The sequence below is a fragment of the Microcaecilia unicolor genome, unplaced genomic scaffold, assembly GCF_901765095.1.
Source record: "Microcaecilia unicolor unplaced genomic scaffold, aMicUni1.1, whole genome shotgun sequence".
NCBI lineage: Eukaryota > Metazoa > Chordata > Amphibia > Gymnophiona > Siphonopidae > Microcaecilia > Microcaecilia unicolor.
This window is the reverse complement of record NW_021963461.1, coordinates 26804-46966: the sequence shown is the minus strand read 5'-3', so window position 1 is coordinate 46966 and position 20163 is coordinate 26804. Positions and strand designations below refer to the sequence as shown.

General features: G+C 46.4%; 1 protein-coding gene across 1 annotated transcript in view; it reads left to right on the top strand.

Annotated features, from left to right (window-relative positions):
* LOC115459337 (acetolactate synthase-like protein) overlaps window positions 1-20163 on the top strand; it is a gene marked incomplete at its 3' end in the record, with an annotated part of 86447 nt that overhangs the window by 46376 nt on the left and 19908 nt on the right. Inside the window, exon 4 of the mRNA XM_030189179.1 lies at window positions 5077-5204. Within this exon, the coding sequence (XP_030045039.1) occupies window positions 5077-5204 (128 nt within the window). The remainder of the gene's footprint in view (window positions 1-5076; window positions 5205-20163) is intronic.

Below are 20163 nucleotides of genomic sequence, written 5' to 3'. Positions count from 1 at the left end.
GGGAACTTTGCACTAGTTCCCAGAATAAAAGTACAAATTTTTCTTTTGAAAACTGTGGAAAACATACCTGAATAAATGTACACCATCTTTCTCTATGTGAAAATTTTCCATGTAAAATGTCATAGTTTTCAAACCACAAACAATGCATGTGATTTGCATTTCCTGCCTCCACCTGTTAAGCATATTATACACTTGGAACACTCTCAGCAAAAGTGCATGGGGGTTGTATCAGGGCTCTACAAATCCCAGGTACCAGGTTGCCATGGCACCTAGAAATTGCAGTCTGGCGTGTGGGATTTCATACCCTAAATTCTTTTTTTCTTTTTCTTCTTTTGCAGAGCTGCCTCACAAACAAAGTCTCCCAGCTCTGCAGTGTGTTTCAGCTCTCTATAAACTTGAGCCACATCATGCAGGAAGTTTATGAAGTCTCACTGGACTTGAAAGTGAACCCCAAGACTTCTCAAACTTCCAGCATTGTGTTGCTCAAGTTTGTAGAGAGCCGAATCATGGTGCAGAGCTGGGATGTGCAGCTCTGTGAATATTGAGTTAAGGGCAGTAAGTGACAGATAGTTTTGATTTGGACGTCCTTGCACGTCCCGATCCCGGCGGTGGTCATTTCGGGCACCTTAGTCGTAAGAAAAACATGTCCAAGAGAAGGATGCCCATCACAAAATCGGAAGGAAAAAAAAACGTCCAAGTGCTCATCAGGGACTGCCTTTTTTTTTTTTTTTTTTTTGAGTGAAGGACGTCCAAGTGTTAGGCACTTGAAAGAACATCCCTGATGAGCACTTGGACGTTTATTTTTTCTTCCAATTTTTGCGATGGGCATCCTCCTCTGCATGGGTCCCGCTCACAGCAGCCCCAACGAGAAGTGCAGACCTCCCGTTAGGTTTTCCACGGTGCATGGGGTCAGAAAACGGCTGTGCATCAGCCCTGCATGTACATTATAATACTAATTAGCTCATTATAAATAACTTTTAGATCATTTGCATTCCGTTTTTGTTAGCTGCTACCGTGACAGGAAAATGGCTCGGAGAACCCTTTTGTGCATATCTTGTGCAAACCTGGAGATGATATTGTGAGCCTAGATGCGGAGAAAGCTTTCGATAAAATTCTATGGGATCATCTTTTTTGGGTTCTACCGCAGTTTGGCATGTTTGGGGAGTTTTTAACAGGTAAGAGCCTTATACAGCACACCCACGGCACAAATTCTTGTCAATGGAGACTTAACTGATTCTTTTGCTCTGGAGCGAGGAACAAAGGGGTGCCCTCAATCCCCCATGTTATTTGTTCTATCCCTTGAGTCTCAACGGTCTTGTGAGCTAAAGTGTATTGTGGTAGGGGCCCAAGAGCATAAAATTAACCAATTAGCGGATGACATGCTAATATTCTTGGGCCAGGCATCTGGGGGGGATCCCTGTGCGTATTGATCTTATTCAGAAGTTTGGGGCCTTCTCTGGACTAAGATTAACTCTGAAAAGTCAGAGGCAATGGCGCTTTCTACCAACTGTGCATGTAAGTGCTTATCTGATTTCCCCTTAGCTTAGACCTCAGGCCCTTTGAAATATTTAGGCATTTTTCTACTTGGACCAAATTATCATGTATAGGAAGAACGTTTGGGAGAAACTAGAGGCCATACGTGATCTTTGTCGTCGTTGGAAAGATTTTCCTATTTTGTTTCTGGGAAGGGTGGCATTAGTTAAAACTGCCTAAGGTTTTGTACCCCCTCCAAATGATACCACTTTGGGTTAAAAGTAAGGATGAAAAAATGTACAGTGGGATAATCTCTTCATTTATGTGGGGGGTGCACCATGCTCGAATTGGATATAATAAACTGACTTGAGACAGTGGGAAGGGGGAGTTAATTTATCCGATCTCAGATTCTATAACGTTGCAGTGATCCTACGCTGGATCCACGAACTGCACACTGGGCAGTTTGCATTTGCCCCCTCGAGCGTCTGGGAGATAGGCTTCTCCCCTTTTTCAGTTTTTAATGCGCTCCATTCTAGGGGGACACAAATCAAACTGTCCCCACTCCTGTGACCTAGTTAAGTTGGCCTGGGAGTGGTGGAGGGCCCGCTTGGGGGGAGCAGTGGGACAATCCCCTTTTTTGGAAATTTGAGACAATCCGAACTTTCGTGCAGGTCAGGGTAGGTCGCATTTTGTATCATGGTCACTGCAGGGGTGTCGTTACGTAGGGCAGTTGTCAGAGGTGGATGGTGGTCGGTGTCCAGCCTTCGCACAGTGCTGGGATTTCTGGCACCTTCCTCGGAATTCCTCCTTTTCCTGTATGCAAATTAGACATCATATCCATGCATTGAGGGGCCCTGATCAGAAGCCCCCCCTTTTTCACAGCGTTGGACAGGCCTTCATGCAGATGACCAGTGAACACAGACTTTCCAAATGGTACCGTATGGGAAAGGCGTGGCGTCCTACCCCTCTCTTTGTGCAGCTCACGAGACAATGGGGTGCGATGTTGGGGGTGGAGGTAACGGTGCAGGAACTTTCGCGCTGTTTCCTACTAGCGTTTAAAATCACTCCAGACGTAGGACTTCATGAAATTCAACTTAAAATCTTACATAATGTGTATCTCACTAGGAGTAGGGGTAAGGAGTATGAGTAGGGGCTATGGGACTCTGAGGATTGTGACAAATGTAAATGCGGGAGGGGTACCCTGGTGTATCACTTTTTAGAATGCCCTCTCTTACAGGATTTTTGGCAGGGAGTCCTGGCTGTCTTGGAGGAGGTTCTCATTTCCTCGTTGGAATGGTCCTACGGGATCCTGCTCATGGGGTCAGATTTAGACCTCACGGCACAGGACCTCTCTGAAATGCAGTGCAGGTTCATTCTACTGGCTTTGGTGCTGGCTAGGAAAGTTATCCTGCAGCATTGGGTGGACAGGACTCTTTCCCCCCCCCCCCCCCCCTCGCTAAGTGGCATGTTACAAATGGGGACATGGGAGAGGGAGGAGTCTTCGGATCCTTCTTGAAAGCGTGTCCAAGCCTATGTTAGCATTTGGCAGAAATGCCATGAATGCTTGTCGTAGCTAGCTAATAAATAAGGTGTGGCTTTACTGACAGGAGTTGCAGTTCAGCCTCAGGGGAAGGGAGGTGGGGAGGAAGGGAAGGGCGTAAGGGTGGGGTTTTATAAGCCGCTTCGTTGTCAAAAAGGAAAAAAGAGGGGGGAGAGTTTGACATGATTGTAACACTTTGGCAACGATGGCTTGGTATTTGTACGAGTTGGTCTTCATCTCATTGTTTCACATTTTATTATTATATTTGTACTGTTTGGATAAGAACTGTGGCTCTCGTTGCCTGTTTCCTGTTATTCTTGCATCTCTCCTGTCAATAAAAAAAAAAAACAGTTTAAAGAAAAAGAAATGCAGGGTCATGTCCTTGGGTTACAAGAATCCAAGGGCATGATACAATATAGGGGATGAAGTGCTTCTGTGAACGAAAAAAGAGCAGGACTTGGGAGTGATTGTGTCTGATAACCTTAAGGTGGCCAAACAGATAGAAAAGGCGACGGTCAAAGCCAGGAGGATGCTTGGGTGCATAAGGAGAGGGATGACCAGTAGGAAAAAAGAGGTGATAGTGCCACGTATAAGTCTCTGGTGAGGCCCCATTTAGAGTACGGTGTGCAGTTCTGGAGACCGCACCTACGTAAAGATATAAACAGGATGGAGTCGGTCCAGAGGGCGGCTACCAAATTGGTAAGCAGTCTCAGTCATAAAACATATAGTGATAGGCCCAGGAGAGAGGAGATATGAGACATTTAAATTCCTCAGTGAGATTAATGTACAGGATCCTTTTCAAATGAAGGAAAGCTCTGGAATGAGAGGGCATAGGATGAAGTTAAGCGGAAATAGGCTTGAGGAATCTAAGACAATACTCTTTCAAGGAAAGGGTGATAGGATGCGTGGAATGGCCTCCTGGTGGATGTCGTGGAGAAAGCGTGGGGCAGGCACTTGGGATCCCTTAGGAAAAGGAGGAATTAGTGGGTACTGAGGAAGGGCAGACTGGATTGTCCATTTAGCCCTTATAGGCCGTCATGTTTCTATGTACTTTTAACCACTTTACGTGTAAGCAATTAAAAAAATTTTCTTACCCAGGTAAATTAGTTTTAGAAAATTTCTCTGTTAAGTACACAAGCAAGGCACAAGGGGCTTCTTTTGCAAAGCTGCGCTAGTGATTCCCACACAGCAAATGAAAGGAAGCCAATAGAAATTGAATGGGCTTCCACTCATCTGCCACACTGAGAATCAGTAGCGTGGCTTTGTAAAAGAGGCCCAATTCCAGGAATAACATGTATAGAATGTTTGTATGTTTGGGAAGCTTGCCAGGTGCCCTTGGCCTGGATTGGCTGCTGTCGTGGACAGGATGCTGGGCTCGATGGACCCTTGGTCTTTCCCAGTGTGGCATTACTTATGTACTTAGGTGCTTAATCAAGAAGACACATGAAACTAATCTGGTATGCAAACATAAAACACATTCATAAATTTGATGTTGAAAATCACATTGCTATATAGCTAAATATACTGTACATTCAGAATTTTACCCTTAAAATTTTTTTTTTTATTTTATTTTTGTTACATTTGTACCCCACGCTTTCCCACTCATGGCAGGCTCAATGCGGCTTACATATTGTATACAGGTATTTATTTGTACCTGGGGCAATGGAGGGTTAAGTGACTTGCCCAGAGTCACAAGGAGCTGCCTGTGCCTGAAGTGGGAATCGAACTCAGTTCCTCAGTTCCCCAGGACCAAAGTCCACCACCCTAACCACTAGGCCACTCCTCCACACAGAATAATACTTATTTGCATGCATTTATGAAAATATTTATATTCATAAATCCTTAAGATTGTTCCCCCTACACTACCACCCCCCCCCCCCACTCCAAAAACCCCTTGTTTCCGCGGGTATATTTACGCATCTTATATATGATGCATAAATATACCCACGGAAACAAGGGGTTTTTGGAGTGTGTTTTTTTTTTTTTTTTTTGTATATTTAGGCTACTGAAAATTGTGCCGAACTCCCATGTAAAGTTATCTCCAATACTGCTTTATTTCTCAGGTACCATAGGAGTGGCTGCAGTAACAGCTGGACCTGGGTTAACAAATACTGTGACAGCGATAAAGAATGCACAGATGGCTGAGTCTCCAGTACTACTGATTGGAGGATCAAGTGCTACCCTTCTACAGGTGAGAGAAAGAAGGGGAATTGAGCAGCATAGCTGCAGGTGACGGAGGCAAGGGAGTTTGTCACTGCAATAGATCACAGAGTAGAATTTTATTGTACTGCTAAATTAAGGAACAGAATTAAGCCACACTACTGTGAATGAGTGAAATAAGGGGTCAGATTGCTGCAAATGAAAAAGGGGAGGGAAGGTAAGGGATCACATTGATTGGTGTGAGCATGGTGATCACATTCCTGGGGAAGAGGCAAAAGGGTCATAGTTCTGTAGATGAAGGGGTGGGGAGATAAGGTCACACTGCTGCAGGTAAAAGGTATTCATATTACTACAGTGAGGTAGAGGGAGGGGATTATTTTGCTGCTTGTAAGATAATGAAATAAGGGCTTTGGGGGTAACATTGCTGCAAGTGGGGGAGAGAAGGGGGCCATATTGCTATTAATGTGCAAATGAGGGGGGGGGGCTTAATTCTTCATATGAGAGGAGGGAAGCCAGAAGGTTAGATTAGTTTTATATTATAACCATCATCATGGGAGCTAGGCAGGTAATACAAAACCAGTAGATTTATAAAAGCTTAATCAATACAACAAAAGAAATCCAAAGCATAAGGTAGCAATATGCAACAAATTGCAAAAAGTAAAATAAGATCCAAGTATGAAAGAAAAGTGAATGCTATGCTATGGTGGTGAGTAAGAGGGAAGAGGAGAGATTACTGTAGGTGAGGAATAAGGGAGCAATACTGTTACATGTACGGGAAACGGGGTTGATCACATTTCTGCATGGGAGGGAGAAGAGGTGAGCCATAAGAACATAAGAGTAGCCATACTGGGTCAGACCAATGGTTCATCTAGCCCGGTATCTTGTTTTCCAAATACTGGCCAAGCCAGGTCACAAGTACCTGACAGAAACCCAAATCGTGGCAACACTCCATACAAATCCCAGGACAAGCAGTTGCTTTTCAGGTGAGTGAGGGAGCAGATCGTACTGCTACAGATAGAGAGCAGGGAAATAAATCTGATAAGGGGGAAGAGAGAGCAGGAGAATAAATCTGATAAGGGGGAAGAGAGAGAGCAGGGGAATAAATCTGATAAGGGGGAAGAGAGAGCAGGGGAATAAATTTGATAAGGAGGAAGAGAGAGAGCAGGGGAATAAATCTGATAAGGGGGAAGAGAGAGAGCAGGGGAATAAATCTGATAAGGGGGAAGAGAGAGCAGGGGAATAAATCTGATAAGGGGGAAGAGGGAGTTGGAACTGCTTCAATGATGGGAGTTTCTCACTACTGCAACTGAGGAGGGGGTTCATTCTATGGCAAGTACAGTGCCGGTCTTAGGCAGGGGCGGTTGCACAGGGTCCTGCTCTCCCAGGGGCCCAGCATTTCTGGCACATCTGTCCTCCTGTCTTGGAACACCTCCCTGCTCTGTACCTTTAATGTGCATCCACGTTTCAGTAGAGAGCTGCAGACAGCGGCAGCGATTTTCATATCCCGTCAACTGCAGAGCCCAGAGCTTCCTTGCTGCTACATCCCGCCGTCTTTTGATGTCACTTACTGCGTCCTTAAGGGGGGATGCAGCAGCGAGGAAGCTCTGGGCTCGGCAGCTGACGGAATATGAAAATCGATGCCGCTGTCTGTCACTCTCTACTGAAACGTGCTGGATGCACATCAAGGTATGGAGTGAGGTGGGGTTCCTAGAGCTCCAAACCTCCTTTTAAATTCTGATAAATTATGGCTTTTAGTGGGGGAGGGGCCTAAAACCGGCCCTGGGCAAGTATGCTCTTATATAGGAGGAAGAATAAGGGAAGTCACATTAATATATTGCGAGACCATTCTGGGAAAGTACTAATGTTTTTCATGCCAGACAGTTTAGGGTCAGACATAGTACAGAATCCCTACAGGTTAAACTTGGATAAAGTATTGACTCACAAGAAAAGTTGTAGAGAGAGATTGATTATTCAACTAGACCTAACAGTAGGCTTTGATGTAATAGACCTTGGGTCTCATTTTCAAAGCACTTAGACTTAGAAAGTAACTTTGTAAATCTAAGTGCTTTGAAAATATTCCTCCGTATGTTGTTGAATAGGCAAGAGTAGACAGGGCTTTCAGGGCTAGCTCCTAATTGTTTTAGATCGTATTTTTGAAACGTTAATTTTGGGTGGTCATTAATGATCACAGCTTGATAAATTGGTCTTATGTATTTGGTGTGCCCACAAGGCTTTGGGCTAGCCCCTATTTTATTTAATGTTTTTCTTGGCTCCCATAAGGGCCCTCTTACTAAACTGCAGTAAATGGGGCCCTGTGCTAGTGACAGCAGCCATTTTTGCCGTGTTCCATGGCCCTTTTTACCACAGCGGGTAAAAAGGGCAAAAAAAAGAAATGGTCGTGCTGTAAGTTCTGGAGGGGGGAGCACTTACCGCTACCCATCGAGGTGGTGGTAAGGGTTCCCACATTAACTCGATGGTAACCGGGCATTGGGTAACCCGCTCTGCGGAAATAGTTTTTAAATATTTCCGCTACTTCCAGAAATGGGACGCGCTGGGGATGAAACTACTGCCGGCACCTGTGTTGGGCTGGCAGTAGTTCTGGGTTGCCCCTAAGCTTTTTTAATTTAGGATTTGGGTTTCAGTGTTCGTTTTTATGCAGACAATATTCAGTTCCTTGTCACTTGCAGCAGATGAATCCAGGAACTAGTGGGTTAAGTCCGCCTACCAGCAGGTAGAGATAGAGATAAACAGACTAAAGGCAGTGATGCCAGACGGCCAGCTCCTTCCTCAGTTAGTATGTCTCTATCTCAGTAGGTGGTGGACGGCTTTTCTCTAGCTCCTTGGGCCCAAGGCCTCCGAGGATGCTCCTGGGCCGGTGGCCAGTTTGAACCGGGGGTGGCGGACTGGTGGTGTCCCCTTTGGCAGCATTCTCAGTTGCTGGGTCCCTGCTGCACCTCAAATTCCCTCTGAACAGGCTTTTGCTGTTCCTTTCCTTCCCTGTTTGTTTCTACCTCCTCACTAAAAAAAAAAAAAAAAAGAGAACCATAGAATTTATTTAAAAGAGAAACAGAGAAGCAAGGGTAGTGTGTTTTGGCTGAGAGCAGGTTTGTGTTAGTGCTGTCCGAGTCCTGTTTTCTGTTGCCTGCTTATCTGAGCCTGCCTCGAAGTGGAGTCGGAGAATTTTTTTCTTCGGCTCAACTGTCAGCGGAGTGCGCTGATTTGGCGGGACTCGACGCAGTGGTGGCCTCTCCCCCAAGAGCGTGCTTTCCCACCCGGAGTCTGGCGATTCTCGTGCCATTTTGCAATTGGTCTCGGAGCCGGCTCCAGTAGCGGTTTTGGGCAAAGCTTCTTTTTCACTGGTAAGGGGGGGGGGGGGGGGGGCTGTGGCCAGTGGTGCAGGTGCCATGGCTGCGACCTCCTCCGTTGCGGGGGAGGGGTTTTTGCCAGAGTTTATTTATTTATTTTTTTGTAGTTACATTTGTACCCCGCGCTTTCCCACTCATGGCAGGCTCAATGCGGTGGGCAATGCAGGGTTAAGTGACTTGCCCAGAGTCACAAGGAGCTGCCTGTGCTGGGAATCGAACTCAGTTCCCCAGGACCAAAGTTCACCACCCTAACCACTAGGCCACTCCTCCACTCATTTTGCTACTCCATCAGGCGTTTTTATGGAAATTGGCCTTGCCCCCCCCCCCCCCCCCCCTCACTTGGCTGCGACAGCTTCGGCCTTTGATCCTCTCAGGGGTCTGGGGGTAACCAAGAGATTTTGGGTTTTTCCCCAGAGGATTTCTCCTCCCTTAAAAAGCCTAGGCTTTTTGGGGGTCTGAGGAGGGGTCCTGCACACAGTCGCCTGCAGCTGCCTCCGTGGTGGCTCTCTCGGAGCAGACGGGGGTAGAGGACGTGGAGGGCGGTGTCCGCCGTGAGGATTTTCCATAAGGAGGAGTTGTCCTCCTTTATCTCTCAGGCGCTGGAAGCCCTGAATATAGAGGACCCTGAGGTTGCGGCTTCTCAGGCGGTCAACCCCAAGATGGCTAGTACCAGACAACCAGTGGGCGGATGGGGGCTGAAAGTAGCCAGGGCTATGGCCAAGCTGTATCCAGTTTCAGCGGACCGTTTAGAGCAGTTTGCTCTACCTAGGGTGGATGCCCTGGTGACGGCGGTCACTAAGAAGACTACTCTTCCAGTGGAAGGTGGTGTGGCACTTAAGGATATGCAAGACAGATGGCTAGAGGCCTCTTTAAAACGTGCCTTTGAGGTGGCCGCTTTGACACTTCAAGCTTCTGTTTGTAGTTCTTATGCGGCTAGAGCTTGTCTCAGTTGGCTACATTCTGTCATGGATTCGATTAAGGAGTCTGATATGCCGGGAACTCCTTAGATGTCGCTGATGGATATTGGTCTGGCGTACTTGGCGGATGCGTTGTATGATTTGGTCCGTGCTTCGGCCAAACTCATGGCCTTGACCGTTTCCTCTCGGCGTCTTCTGTGACTCTGTCATTGGGACGCGGATATGACCTCTAAGCAACGGCTCATTAAATTGCCTTTCCGAGGGAAATTGCTTTTTGAGGAAGACTTAGAAAAGATTGTTAAAGATTTGGGGGATTCCAAATCTCAGCGTCTTCTGGAGGATAGACCCAAGTCTACTTCCAGGCAGGGAGCCTTGAGGTCACGTTTCAGAGAGACGCGACGGTATCACCTGGGGGCGGTCCAATGCAGCCTTTCAGCGTCCTCGTTTTGGGCAGCGTTCTTCCTTTCGCAACGAGAAGAGTCCGGCTGGACCCCACTCTTGTCAGGGGGCTCCTTCTTGGGCCTCCCAATGATGGGGCGCAGGTCCACTTGGGAGGAGAGCAGATCAGTGGTCGGCTTTCTCTGTTTCTTCTATAGTGGGCCAGAATAATAGATTTTGGGTATTTGCATCACAGACTCTTTTATTTTATTATATTTATATCTTTTCTGAGCACAGAATAACGGAGGCCCTGTGTTCTTACTAAATTATGCATTAATTTTTACAAATTAGCTTTGTTCAACATTTGTGCCCTGATACAATATATTGCATATTATATATTTTTTTTCTTGAGAGATTTTTTTGAAATATTGGTGTATTTGTGGATAGGATGTGCGCAGATTTTGTTTGATACTAAACTTTTTATGCATTGATTTTCAGATATATGCATATACATCCCTTTATATATATATATATATATATATATATATATATATATATATATATATATATATATATATATATAAAAAGGGATGTATATGCATATATCTGAAACATATTCTTTATGCCTGCTATGTTGCCATAAATAACTTGTTGCCATAAATAACTGATTCTTTATGCCTGCTATGTTGACATAAATAACAGCGTTTTCTGCTTTATAGATTACAATTGTAGCAGAAGCCTTGCTTTCATTCTTTTTGAGCTTAATATTCGTATATCTATATATCACAAGGTCAGTTTATCTATGATACTTGACTTATATGGGTACATCATATATATCATATATTATTTTCTAATTGATTTTAAGTGTGTTTTATTTATTTATTTCACTGTATTTTGAGTTTTTTTTGTTATACTTTTTTTTTTGATGTTTTTTCTGCTAGTTTTTAGATATCATCCTTCTTTGGTAATATACAACACCTTTATTGTATGTTATATATAATCTAATATTTTTTAATAATTTAAGTATTTATTATATATTTGAAAACTATATATGTATGAGTATATGTATTTTTACGTGTATGTATTTTTATATATATATATTCTAGCATTTCTACAATACATTTTTTAATATATTTTTTTATTAAAAACATTTTTATTTTAAATTTTATATGTAATTTATGTTCATCACACATTTAACGTTTTATACTTATTTTACTTTTGTTTTGCATGTTTGTTTTATTACCATTGTTTGGTTTTATTTCATAGACTCCTGAAGAAGGCGTCTGTAGCGCCGAAACACGGCTGTGTTGAGTCGAGCGTATATTTAAATAAAGAGATTGTTCCTAACCTACGTTGCCTACTAGTGTTGTTCAAGAGCCTACTCCTCCTACGCCCCCTTTCCTCAGATTGCTGCTGTTCAACCAGGCGAGTTTTTGACGGCTCTCGATTTGAGGGAAGCTTACCTGCACATTCCCATTTGGCAGCCCCATCAGAGATTTCTCAGATTTGTGGTGCTGGGTTAGCACTTCCAGTTTCGAGCCCTTCTATCCGGAATGGCCACTGCCCCACGCACTTTTTCCAAGGTCATGGTGGTGGTGGCAGCGTTCCTGCGGAAGGAAGGGATTCAAGTGCATCCATATCTTGACAACTGGCTGATTCAGGTGACGACAGCAGAGGAGAGTCAAGTGGTCACCGACCGAGTGATTGCGGTGTTGCAATCCTTAGGTTGGGTGGTCAGTATGGACAAGAGTCATCTGGTTCCTACTCAGAGTCTGGAGTATCTTGGAGTGCAATTTGATACAAAGCGGGGGAAGGTGTTTCTCCCCGAGGAGCGAAGGATCAAATTCCTTTCTCAGGTACGGACCTTATTGAGTCGTTGCGCTCCCCGAGTGTGGGACTATGTTCAACTCCTCGGTTCCATGACGGCGACCTTGGAGGTCATTCTATGGGCAAGGGCTCACATGCGGCCTCTTCAGAATTTCCTTTTGAGCAGATGGTCGCTGACGTCGCTGGATTATCACCGACGCCTTCCTTGGTTGAGCCAGGCCAGGGACAGTCTCCGGACAGCCAATTTGCAGGAGGGTGTTTCTCTGGCATCTCCCAATTGGGTGGTAGTCGTGACGGATGCCAGCCTTGCGGGCTGGGGAGCTCATTGTCTTCATCGAGTAGCCCAGGGATTGTGGACCCCTCTCGAAGCGACTTGGCCGATAAATCGTCTGGAGTTGCGAGCAGTCGTGAACGCATTGCGGGGTTTTCAGGACCTTCTGCAGGGGCAGGCGGTTTGTGTATTCGTGGACAACACCACGATGGTGGCCTACATCAATCGGCAGGGGGGCACTCGCAGTCATCCCTTTTCAATGGAAGCGTCTCGTCTTCTAGTATGGGTGGAAGCGCATGTTCAGAGTCTGTCGGCAGCGCATATTGCGGGTCAATACAATGTTCAAGCGGATTTTCTCAGCCGGACTCTTTTGGACGCAGCGGAATGGACGCTGTTGGACTCGGATTTTTGGCTGATCTGTGAACGTTGGGGAAGACCAGTAATGGATCTCATGGCCATGGCTTGCAATGCCAAAGTTCCCCAGTTCTTCAGCCGCAAACGGCAGCCAGGATCCGCAGGATTGGACGCTCTTCTCCAGCCATGGCCGGAACAGCAGCTACTGTATGTTTTTCCTCCGTGGCCTCTGATAGGGAGAGTTCTTTGCCGCATAGGGCGGCATCAGGGGCCAGTTGTTCTAGTGGCCCCGACAGCCGTGGTATGTGGATCTCGTTTAAGCACTCTCAGAGCCACCATTGTGACTTCCGGTGACTCTTGATCTGCTGCATCAAGGGCCAGTTCAAATGGAAAATCCCTCCCGCTTTGGTTTTATGGCCTAGCTATTGAGAGGCGGCAGTTGAGGAAGAAGGGATTTTCAGGACCAGTCATTGCCACTCTTTTAGGGGCACAGAAGCAGTCTACTTCAGCAGCATATGTGCGAGTCTGGAAAGCTTTCATCGGCTTGGTGTGCTTTGCGTGCTGAATCACCTTTTCGGGCGGACATTCCAGTTATTCTGGAGTTCCTTCAGCATGGTCTTCAAAAGGGATTGGCATATAATTCCCTTCGAGTGCAGGTGGCCGCACTAGCTTGTTTTAGGGCAAAACTGGACGGTTCCTCTTTAGCAGCTCACTCTGATGTGGTCCGTTTCCTACGCGGGGCTCTTCGGCTTCGGCCTGTTCTGCGGCAGCCGTGCCCAGCGTGGCTTTTGAATGTGGTACTGCGAGCCCTCCAGGCTCCACCGTTTGAGCCGTTGAATAAGGTTTCTGAGAAGGATCTAACACTTAAGACAGTGTTTTTGGTGGCCATTGCTTCGGCTAGGAGGATTTCTGAAATTCAGGCTTTGTCTTGCAGAGATCCTTTTTTGCAGTTTTCTGAAGCAGGAGTGTCGATCCGGACGGTGCCGTCATTTCTACTTAAAGTGGTTTCGGCTTTCCATGTCAATCAGGTGGTTTATCTTCCGTCTTTTCGAAGAGAAGATTATCTGGGGGAGTTTGCCTCGCTACGTTTCCTGGACGTGAGGAGAGCCTTGTTTCGGTACTTGCAGATCTCTAACGAGTTTCGACACTCGGATCATCTCTTTGTGCTCTTGTCGGGATCGTAAAGAGATGAGGCGACTTCTAAGGCTTCCATTGCTCGCTGGATTAGGGAAGCCATTGGAGTGGCGTATCTGCTACAAGGGCGGACATCTCCAGTGGCCCTGGAGGCGCATTCTACTCGGGCACAGGCGGCTTCTTGGGTGGAGGCGTTGGCCTTATCTCTGGAAGAGATTTGTCGGGCAGCTACGTGGGCGTCTCGTCATACTTTTGCAAAGCATTACAGGCTAGATGTGTCTGCTCGGGAGGATGTGAGTTTTGGGGTGGAAATGTTGGCATGGGGAGCATCGGCTTCCCACCCTACTTAAGGAATGCTTTGGTACATCCCACTAGTTCCTGGATTCATCTGCTGCAAGTGACAAGGAAGGAAAATTATGTCTTACCTGATAATTTTCTTTAACACAGCAGATGAATCCAGGATCCCTCCCTAGTTCAGCCGACGGTTTTTTCATTTTCCGCGGGGTGTGGCTATTTTTTCCTTCCAGGTTCTCTTTTGCAGAGTTCAGACAGATATGGGAACATGGAAAGGATTCCGATTTCTGGATCAAGTTGCAGTTATTTTGAAGTTCTTATTTGGTTCTCTGTTTTTCATAGTGAGGATGGTTTCTGGTTGTTATTAGTTTCATATTTTTGGCCTTGGCAAACGCTTACGAATGACATACTAACTGAGGAAGGAGCTGGCCATCTGGCATTATTGCCTTTAGTTTGTTTATCTCTATCTCCACTTGCTGGTAGGCAGACTTAACCCACTAGTTCCTGGATTCATCTGCTATATTAAAGGAAAGAAAATTATCAGGTAAGACATAATTTTACCTTGGTGGTTGCAGCAATATTTGGGACCCTCATTTTCAATCTGATTTGGTGTATAAACTTTCTTGGATAAATCAGTGGCTTGTAGATCACAAGCTATTCTTGAATCCAAAGAAGTGTGAGGCAATGCGGATTTCTGATAGTCAGGTTTTGCCATTTGTTCCTCAGATTCAGAACCAACCTATTTTGGTTAGTGAAACGATTACCTCATTGGAGGGTGGTTTGGGATTCTAGCCTTTCTTTTGCAGCTTGTATTTCTAAGATTGTTCAGACTTTTTTCTTTTTGAGGAAGATTAGATCTCTGATTTCTGTTTTGGATAAGAGGGCAAAGAATATTTTTATTGCATGCTTTAATTATAAGGTGGATTGATTATTGCAATGTGTTATTGGCTGGTTGTCTTCAGGTTCAATTGAATCGATTGCAGTGTATAGAGAATACCAGTGTTAGATTATTGTATTATGTGGGAGTAAGGGATCGTGTTACTTACTCCCTTGCTTAGAGAGCATCATTGGTTGCCAGTTACTGCCAAAATTAAGTACAAAATTTTGGTATTGTCACATCAGGCTATGATTTCTGGAAAACTGTTGTATCTTTACTCAGTGTTGATTCTTTATTCCTGCTAGACATTTTTGATCATCACAGGCTAATCTTTTATTGGTTCCTTCTAATCAGAGATATTGGCATTGTTCTTCTAGCAATACTGCTTTCAGTATTGTTATTGTGGCACTGTTTCTTTGAAATTCTTTACCATTATATTTAAGGATGGAAAATTCTATTTGAGGTTTAAAAAAATGGTTAAAGCATGGCTAGTTTTGGGTAAATTACCTGTTTTGAGGGGCCTTCCCTTTTTTGCTGTTTGTATTCCTGGTGTGACACACCGCTTTTTTTTCTTGGGTTTTTTTTTTTTGTTTTGTTTTTTTGCTTTTATTTTATTCTTATTTTTATGTTGGCTGCCGATTAAAGATTGTTGTGCTGTTTTACATCCCTTCCTTTTGTTTCTTGTTTTTATTTTTTGTTTTAAGTTAGGCATTGTAATAAATTGTAAACCACTTTAATGCATTATTTTTGTGTGAAAGGTGGTATATTAATTCTGGCAAATAGATAAATAGAGAGGGGAATGAAATTAAATTACTATGTGTGAATGAGAGGTTGTGGGCCACCTTACTATGGGAAAGGGAGGAGAAGACATCGTTGTGCTGTGAGTGTGGATGCAGAGGGATCAAACTGCTTCAGGAGACAGAACTGAGGGTTGCCTTACTGCTTTGAATGAAAATGCAGAGGAGTGTGTCGCAGAGGAAATTGGGGGGAAAGGGGTGGTTTTCATAGTTTCAAATGAGGAAGGAGAAGATGACCACATTGTTGCATGGAAGGGAGGTGCGTTACTTCTGCAAATGCAGACAAAGCAACTGGTTACACTACTACAGATGCAGAAAAGTACATAAAATAAAAGGGAGAGAGACACACTTTTCAAGATAATATAGTCAAGAAACCTGCTGCCTTAGGTGAAAGGTGTATTTTATTTATTTATTTGTTAAATTTGTACCCCGCATTTCTCCGAGGACAAGCAGGCTGCTTGTTCTCACTGATGGGTCGGCGGCTCAGGAACGGAGAATTTTCTAAGTAAAATTAAACAGAGCTTTGCGGGAGCTTCCGGCGCGCGGGGCACGCCCACTGCACATGCGTGGCTGTCTTCCTGCCCGCGTGTGAACGTTCCCACTCAGTTTTTCTTTTTCCGCTGAGGAGAGTGGCTGTGTGTCGGTCTCACTCCCTCAGGCCCAGAGAAAGACTTTTGGCATGTTCGTGCTGTTTCGCGCTCTCTTTTTTGTTTTATTTCGCCTTTTGTCTTTTTCGTTTCCAAGTAAAAAAAAAAAAAAAAACTTATTTCCTTAGTTTCTCCATTTTAAGCTTCCTTTCTCTTTCATCGCGGCTCTCATTTTTTGTGCCCCTCTTTTTGGCACAATTGAGCCTTTTGATTTCGCCGCTGCAATTTTTTTTCTGTCCATGTCATCGAGGACTCCCAGTGGCTTCAAAAAGTGTAATTGGTGCCAGCGGTCGATCTCAGGTACTGACCCGCATGCGTGGTGCCTTTAGTGCCTTGGGGCCGACCATCGCCCAGACGTTTGTAAGTTGTGTCTTAGCTTGAAAAAGCGGACACAGGCGTCGAGGAAAGCTCTTCAGGACTGTCTTTTTGGAGCTTCGACTGGTTCCTCGGCGTTGACATCGGTACTGAGGTTGGCGGCGTCGATGTTGGCACCGGGGATGGCATCAACTTCAGGAGTGCAGGTAATGGCTGTCCGGAGACCATCACACATTGGAAGAAGTGAGCCGCCGAGTGGGTCTCCACCTGTCTCGGAGTCTCCTGCTGTTCAGGGCTCCCGGGACCGACCAGACTTGGACCCGACCCCGAGGAGGCTTGTGGATTCCATGTCCTCCTTGTCAGTACCGAGGAGTCCGCATGACGTGCATCGAGCGAAGGCGAAGAAGCACTGTCATCGGTCTCAGCACGGTACCGAGTGCCGGGGCGCCGAGGAATTCGGCACCCGTGAAGCGCCGGCGCCGGGAGGGACCGCTCACCCTCCGTTCAAGAGATGTCGGCGCGTCGGTCTTCGGACAGCCCGGTACCGCCTCCTCAGCCTCAACCAGTTCTGGCACCGGCTCCCATACCGACCCTGCAGCCTTGCTCGATGGCGACTCTAGACTAGTGCATCCGAGCCCTGCTTCCAGGTCTCCTGGAAGGGTTACTGCAGTCTGCTTTGGTGCCGGGGGTGCTTGTGCCCCCCGTACCGCACGTGGAATTGGCAGCTGGCTCTGTCCCAGTGCGGAGGTCGTCTATGCCGGTACCGCTTGCGGCATCGGCGTCGGCTGCCACCCAGATGGATTCGACGTCGATGGAGGAAGCTTCATCGCCGCCGGCATGGGAGTCTACCTCTCGACATCACCCTCGAGGACTTGGTTCCTCGGTGTCGAGACGGGCCCGGTTTCGGACTGCAGTCAAAGAACTCCTGTCCGACACCAATGAGGATGCCTCGTGGGATGAGGAGGAGGATCCCAGGTATTTCTCCTCTGAGGACTCTTGTGGTCTTCTCTCTGGTCCTACTCCCTCTCCAGAAAGAAAGCTTTCTCCCCCGGAGAGTTTTTCTTTCTCCTCATTTGTCCGGGAAATGTCTGTGGCTATTCCCTTCCTGGTGGTATCTGAGGATGAGCCCAGGACTGAGATGCTCGAGGTCCTTGACTATCCTTCGCCACCTAAGGAGTCATCCATGGTTCCTTTGCATAATGTGATCAAGGAAACACTTATGCGGAACTGGATGAAACCACTAAGTAATCCCACCATTCCCAAAAAAGCTGAGTCCCAATATCGGATTCATGATGAACCTGAGTTGATGAACTCTGTTACCTCACGACTCTATGGTTGTGGATTCCGCTCTCAAGAGAGCCAAGAGTTCTAGAGATTTTGCCTCGGCGCCCCTGGGGCGAGAACCTAGAACTCTGGACTTTTTTGGGAGGAAGGTGTATCAGGCCTCTATGCTCGCGGCCAAAATCCAGTCGTACCAGCTCTACATGAGCGTTCACTTGCGGAACACGGTGGAGCAACAGGCGGGTTTGGTTGATAAGCTTCCCCCGGAGCTCTCCAGGCCTTTTCAGGAGGTGGTCAGGCAGCAGAAGGTGTGTCATAAATTCCTGACCAGGGGTGCTTACGATTCTTTTGATGTCACATCCAGGATCGCTGCTCAGGGTATAGTGATGCGCAGACTCTCGTGGCTGTGTACCTCTGACCTGGACAATCGAGTCCAGTAGCGGATTGCGAATATCCCTTGCTGGGGGGATAACATTTTTAGTGAGAAGGTCGAGCAGGTGGTCGATCAGATCACCCAGCGGGAAACTGCTAAGGCCAATCTCTCCCGCCGGGCACCTTCTGCTTCTACCTCAACTGGTAAACGTTTTTTCCAGGAAAGGAGGAATGCGCCCTATGCTTATAATAAGCGTAGTGTAAGCAGGAGCCTCTAGGTGTGCCAAGGATAATAAACGTAGTGTAAGCAGGAGCCTCTAGGTGTGCCAAGGATAGAACAGTCTCCTTTAGCCACAGGCTCCTGGTACAGCCAAGAAAACAAAGGTCCACCAGCAACTTCAATTTTAAGGCTGTTTCTAGTAGACCTGATACACGGTTCCAACAGCAGCATTCACCTTTAATCTTAAGCACATATAAGCCACCTGAAAGTGTGTGGCAAATAGTGCCCTTTCAGCAGCAGGCTATCAGCACATACCAGGTTTCAATATAGGCTTACAGTCAGCGTCAGTCTGGGCTCTTTATCCAGTGCACAATAAACAGTAGCTCAAATCCAAATAGAAGCAGTTCTTTCAATTCATCATCACAGTTAAATCACCCAGCAGCAGTCTCCACCTTCTACCCTCTTTACCTTCAGGAGAGTTCAATACTTTAGGGACTCCTCACACCCAAGGGATGTCACCCTGCATCAGCTTCACTGCTAGATTCAATACTTTTGGGACTTCCTCACACCCAAGGGATTTCACCCTGCTTCAGTACTTTAGGGACCTCTCTTACCCAAGTACTCTCTTTACCTTCAGGAGAGTTCATTACTTTAGGGACTTCTACCCAAGGATTTTCAGCCTGCAAATACTTTTGGGACTTCCTCACACCCAAGGGATTTCAGCCTGCTTCAGTACTTTAGGGACCTCTCTTGCCCAAGGGTTCTCAGCCTGCAACTGCTTCTCTCTCCTGCTGCTTTCCACTGCTGCTCTCTTGGGACTCCTTCCCACCTGCCTAACCAATCCCTGACTTCTGCTACCACAACCAATCATTCTCCTCTCATTAGCTTCCCTTACACCCCTGCCAGCTGAGTTGAGCATTATACTAATGAGGAGCTCCTGCACACAAGGTTTCCTATCTCTCTTTCCCCCTATTGGCAGCCAATCTACACATCCTGCTAGCTTACACCTCTGTCTTCCCTTATTGTAGCTAGGAGTCCAGTCTGGGTTTTCCATCTCACCCCCTGGCTCCTTGCCTGCAATGCATTCTGGGACTTGTAGTTTAGGGTTCTGCTGCTTCATTCTATACGTCTGGGATGTAGCCTTGTCATAGTAGGTACAATCCTCGGCAACCTGTTCAGGCTCATCCCCAGCACGCTTGTTCTCGTCAACAGCGTGCGCCACGACAGGCCCCTGAGCCTCCCCAGCAAAAGCAAGGGATGAGCTTTTGACTGGCTCCAGCTGAGCATAGCCGCTGTAAAAGTGTCCGTACCGGACGACTTACCGATCGGGGGAGGTTAAAATTTTTTCACCAAAGGTGGCCTCTCATAACCTCCGATCGGTGGGTTCTTCAAATAGTCCGGTTAGGATACTCTCTCAATTTGATATCCAAGCCTCCAAATTGCCTACCGGGAGCTCAGTCTTTCAGCTTTCAGCACAGGCAGGTATTTGCCGAGGAAATCTCCACCCTTCTCGTGGCCAAAGAGGTCGAGCCCGTTCCACCAGGGCAAGAAGGGTTGGGATTCTTTTCCAGGTATTTCCTTGTGCAAAAGAAAACAGGGGGGATGCATCCCATCCTAGACCTAAGGGCCCTGAACAAATTCCTAGTCCGAGAAAAGTTCAGGATGATTTCCATGGGCACCCTTCTTCCCATGATTCAGGCAAAAGATTGGCTATGCTCTCTGAACTTGAAGGATGCTTATACACACATCCCAATACATCCAGCTCACAGGAAGTATCTTCGATTTTGTCTGGGCACTCAGCACTTCCAGTATTGTTTGCTGCCTTTTGGTCTGGTGTCTGCACCCAGAGTTTTTACAAAGTGCCTGGCAGTGGTTGCAGCGTCGCTACGCAGACTGGGAGTGCATGTGTTCCCTTATCTCAACAATTGGCTGGTAAAGAAC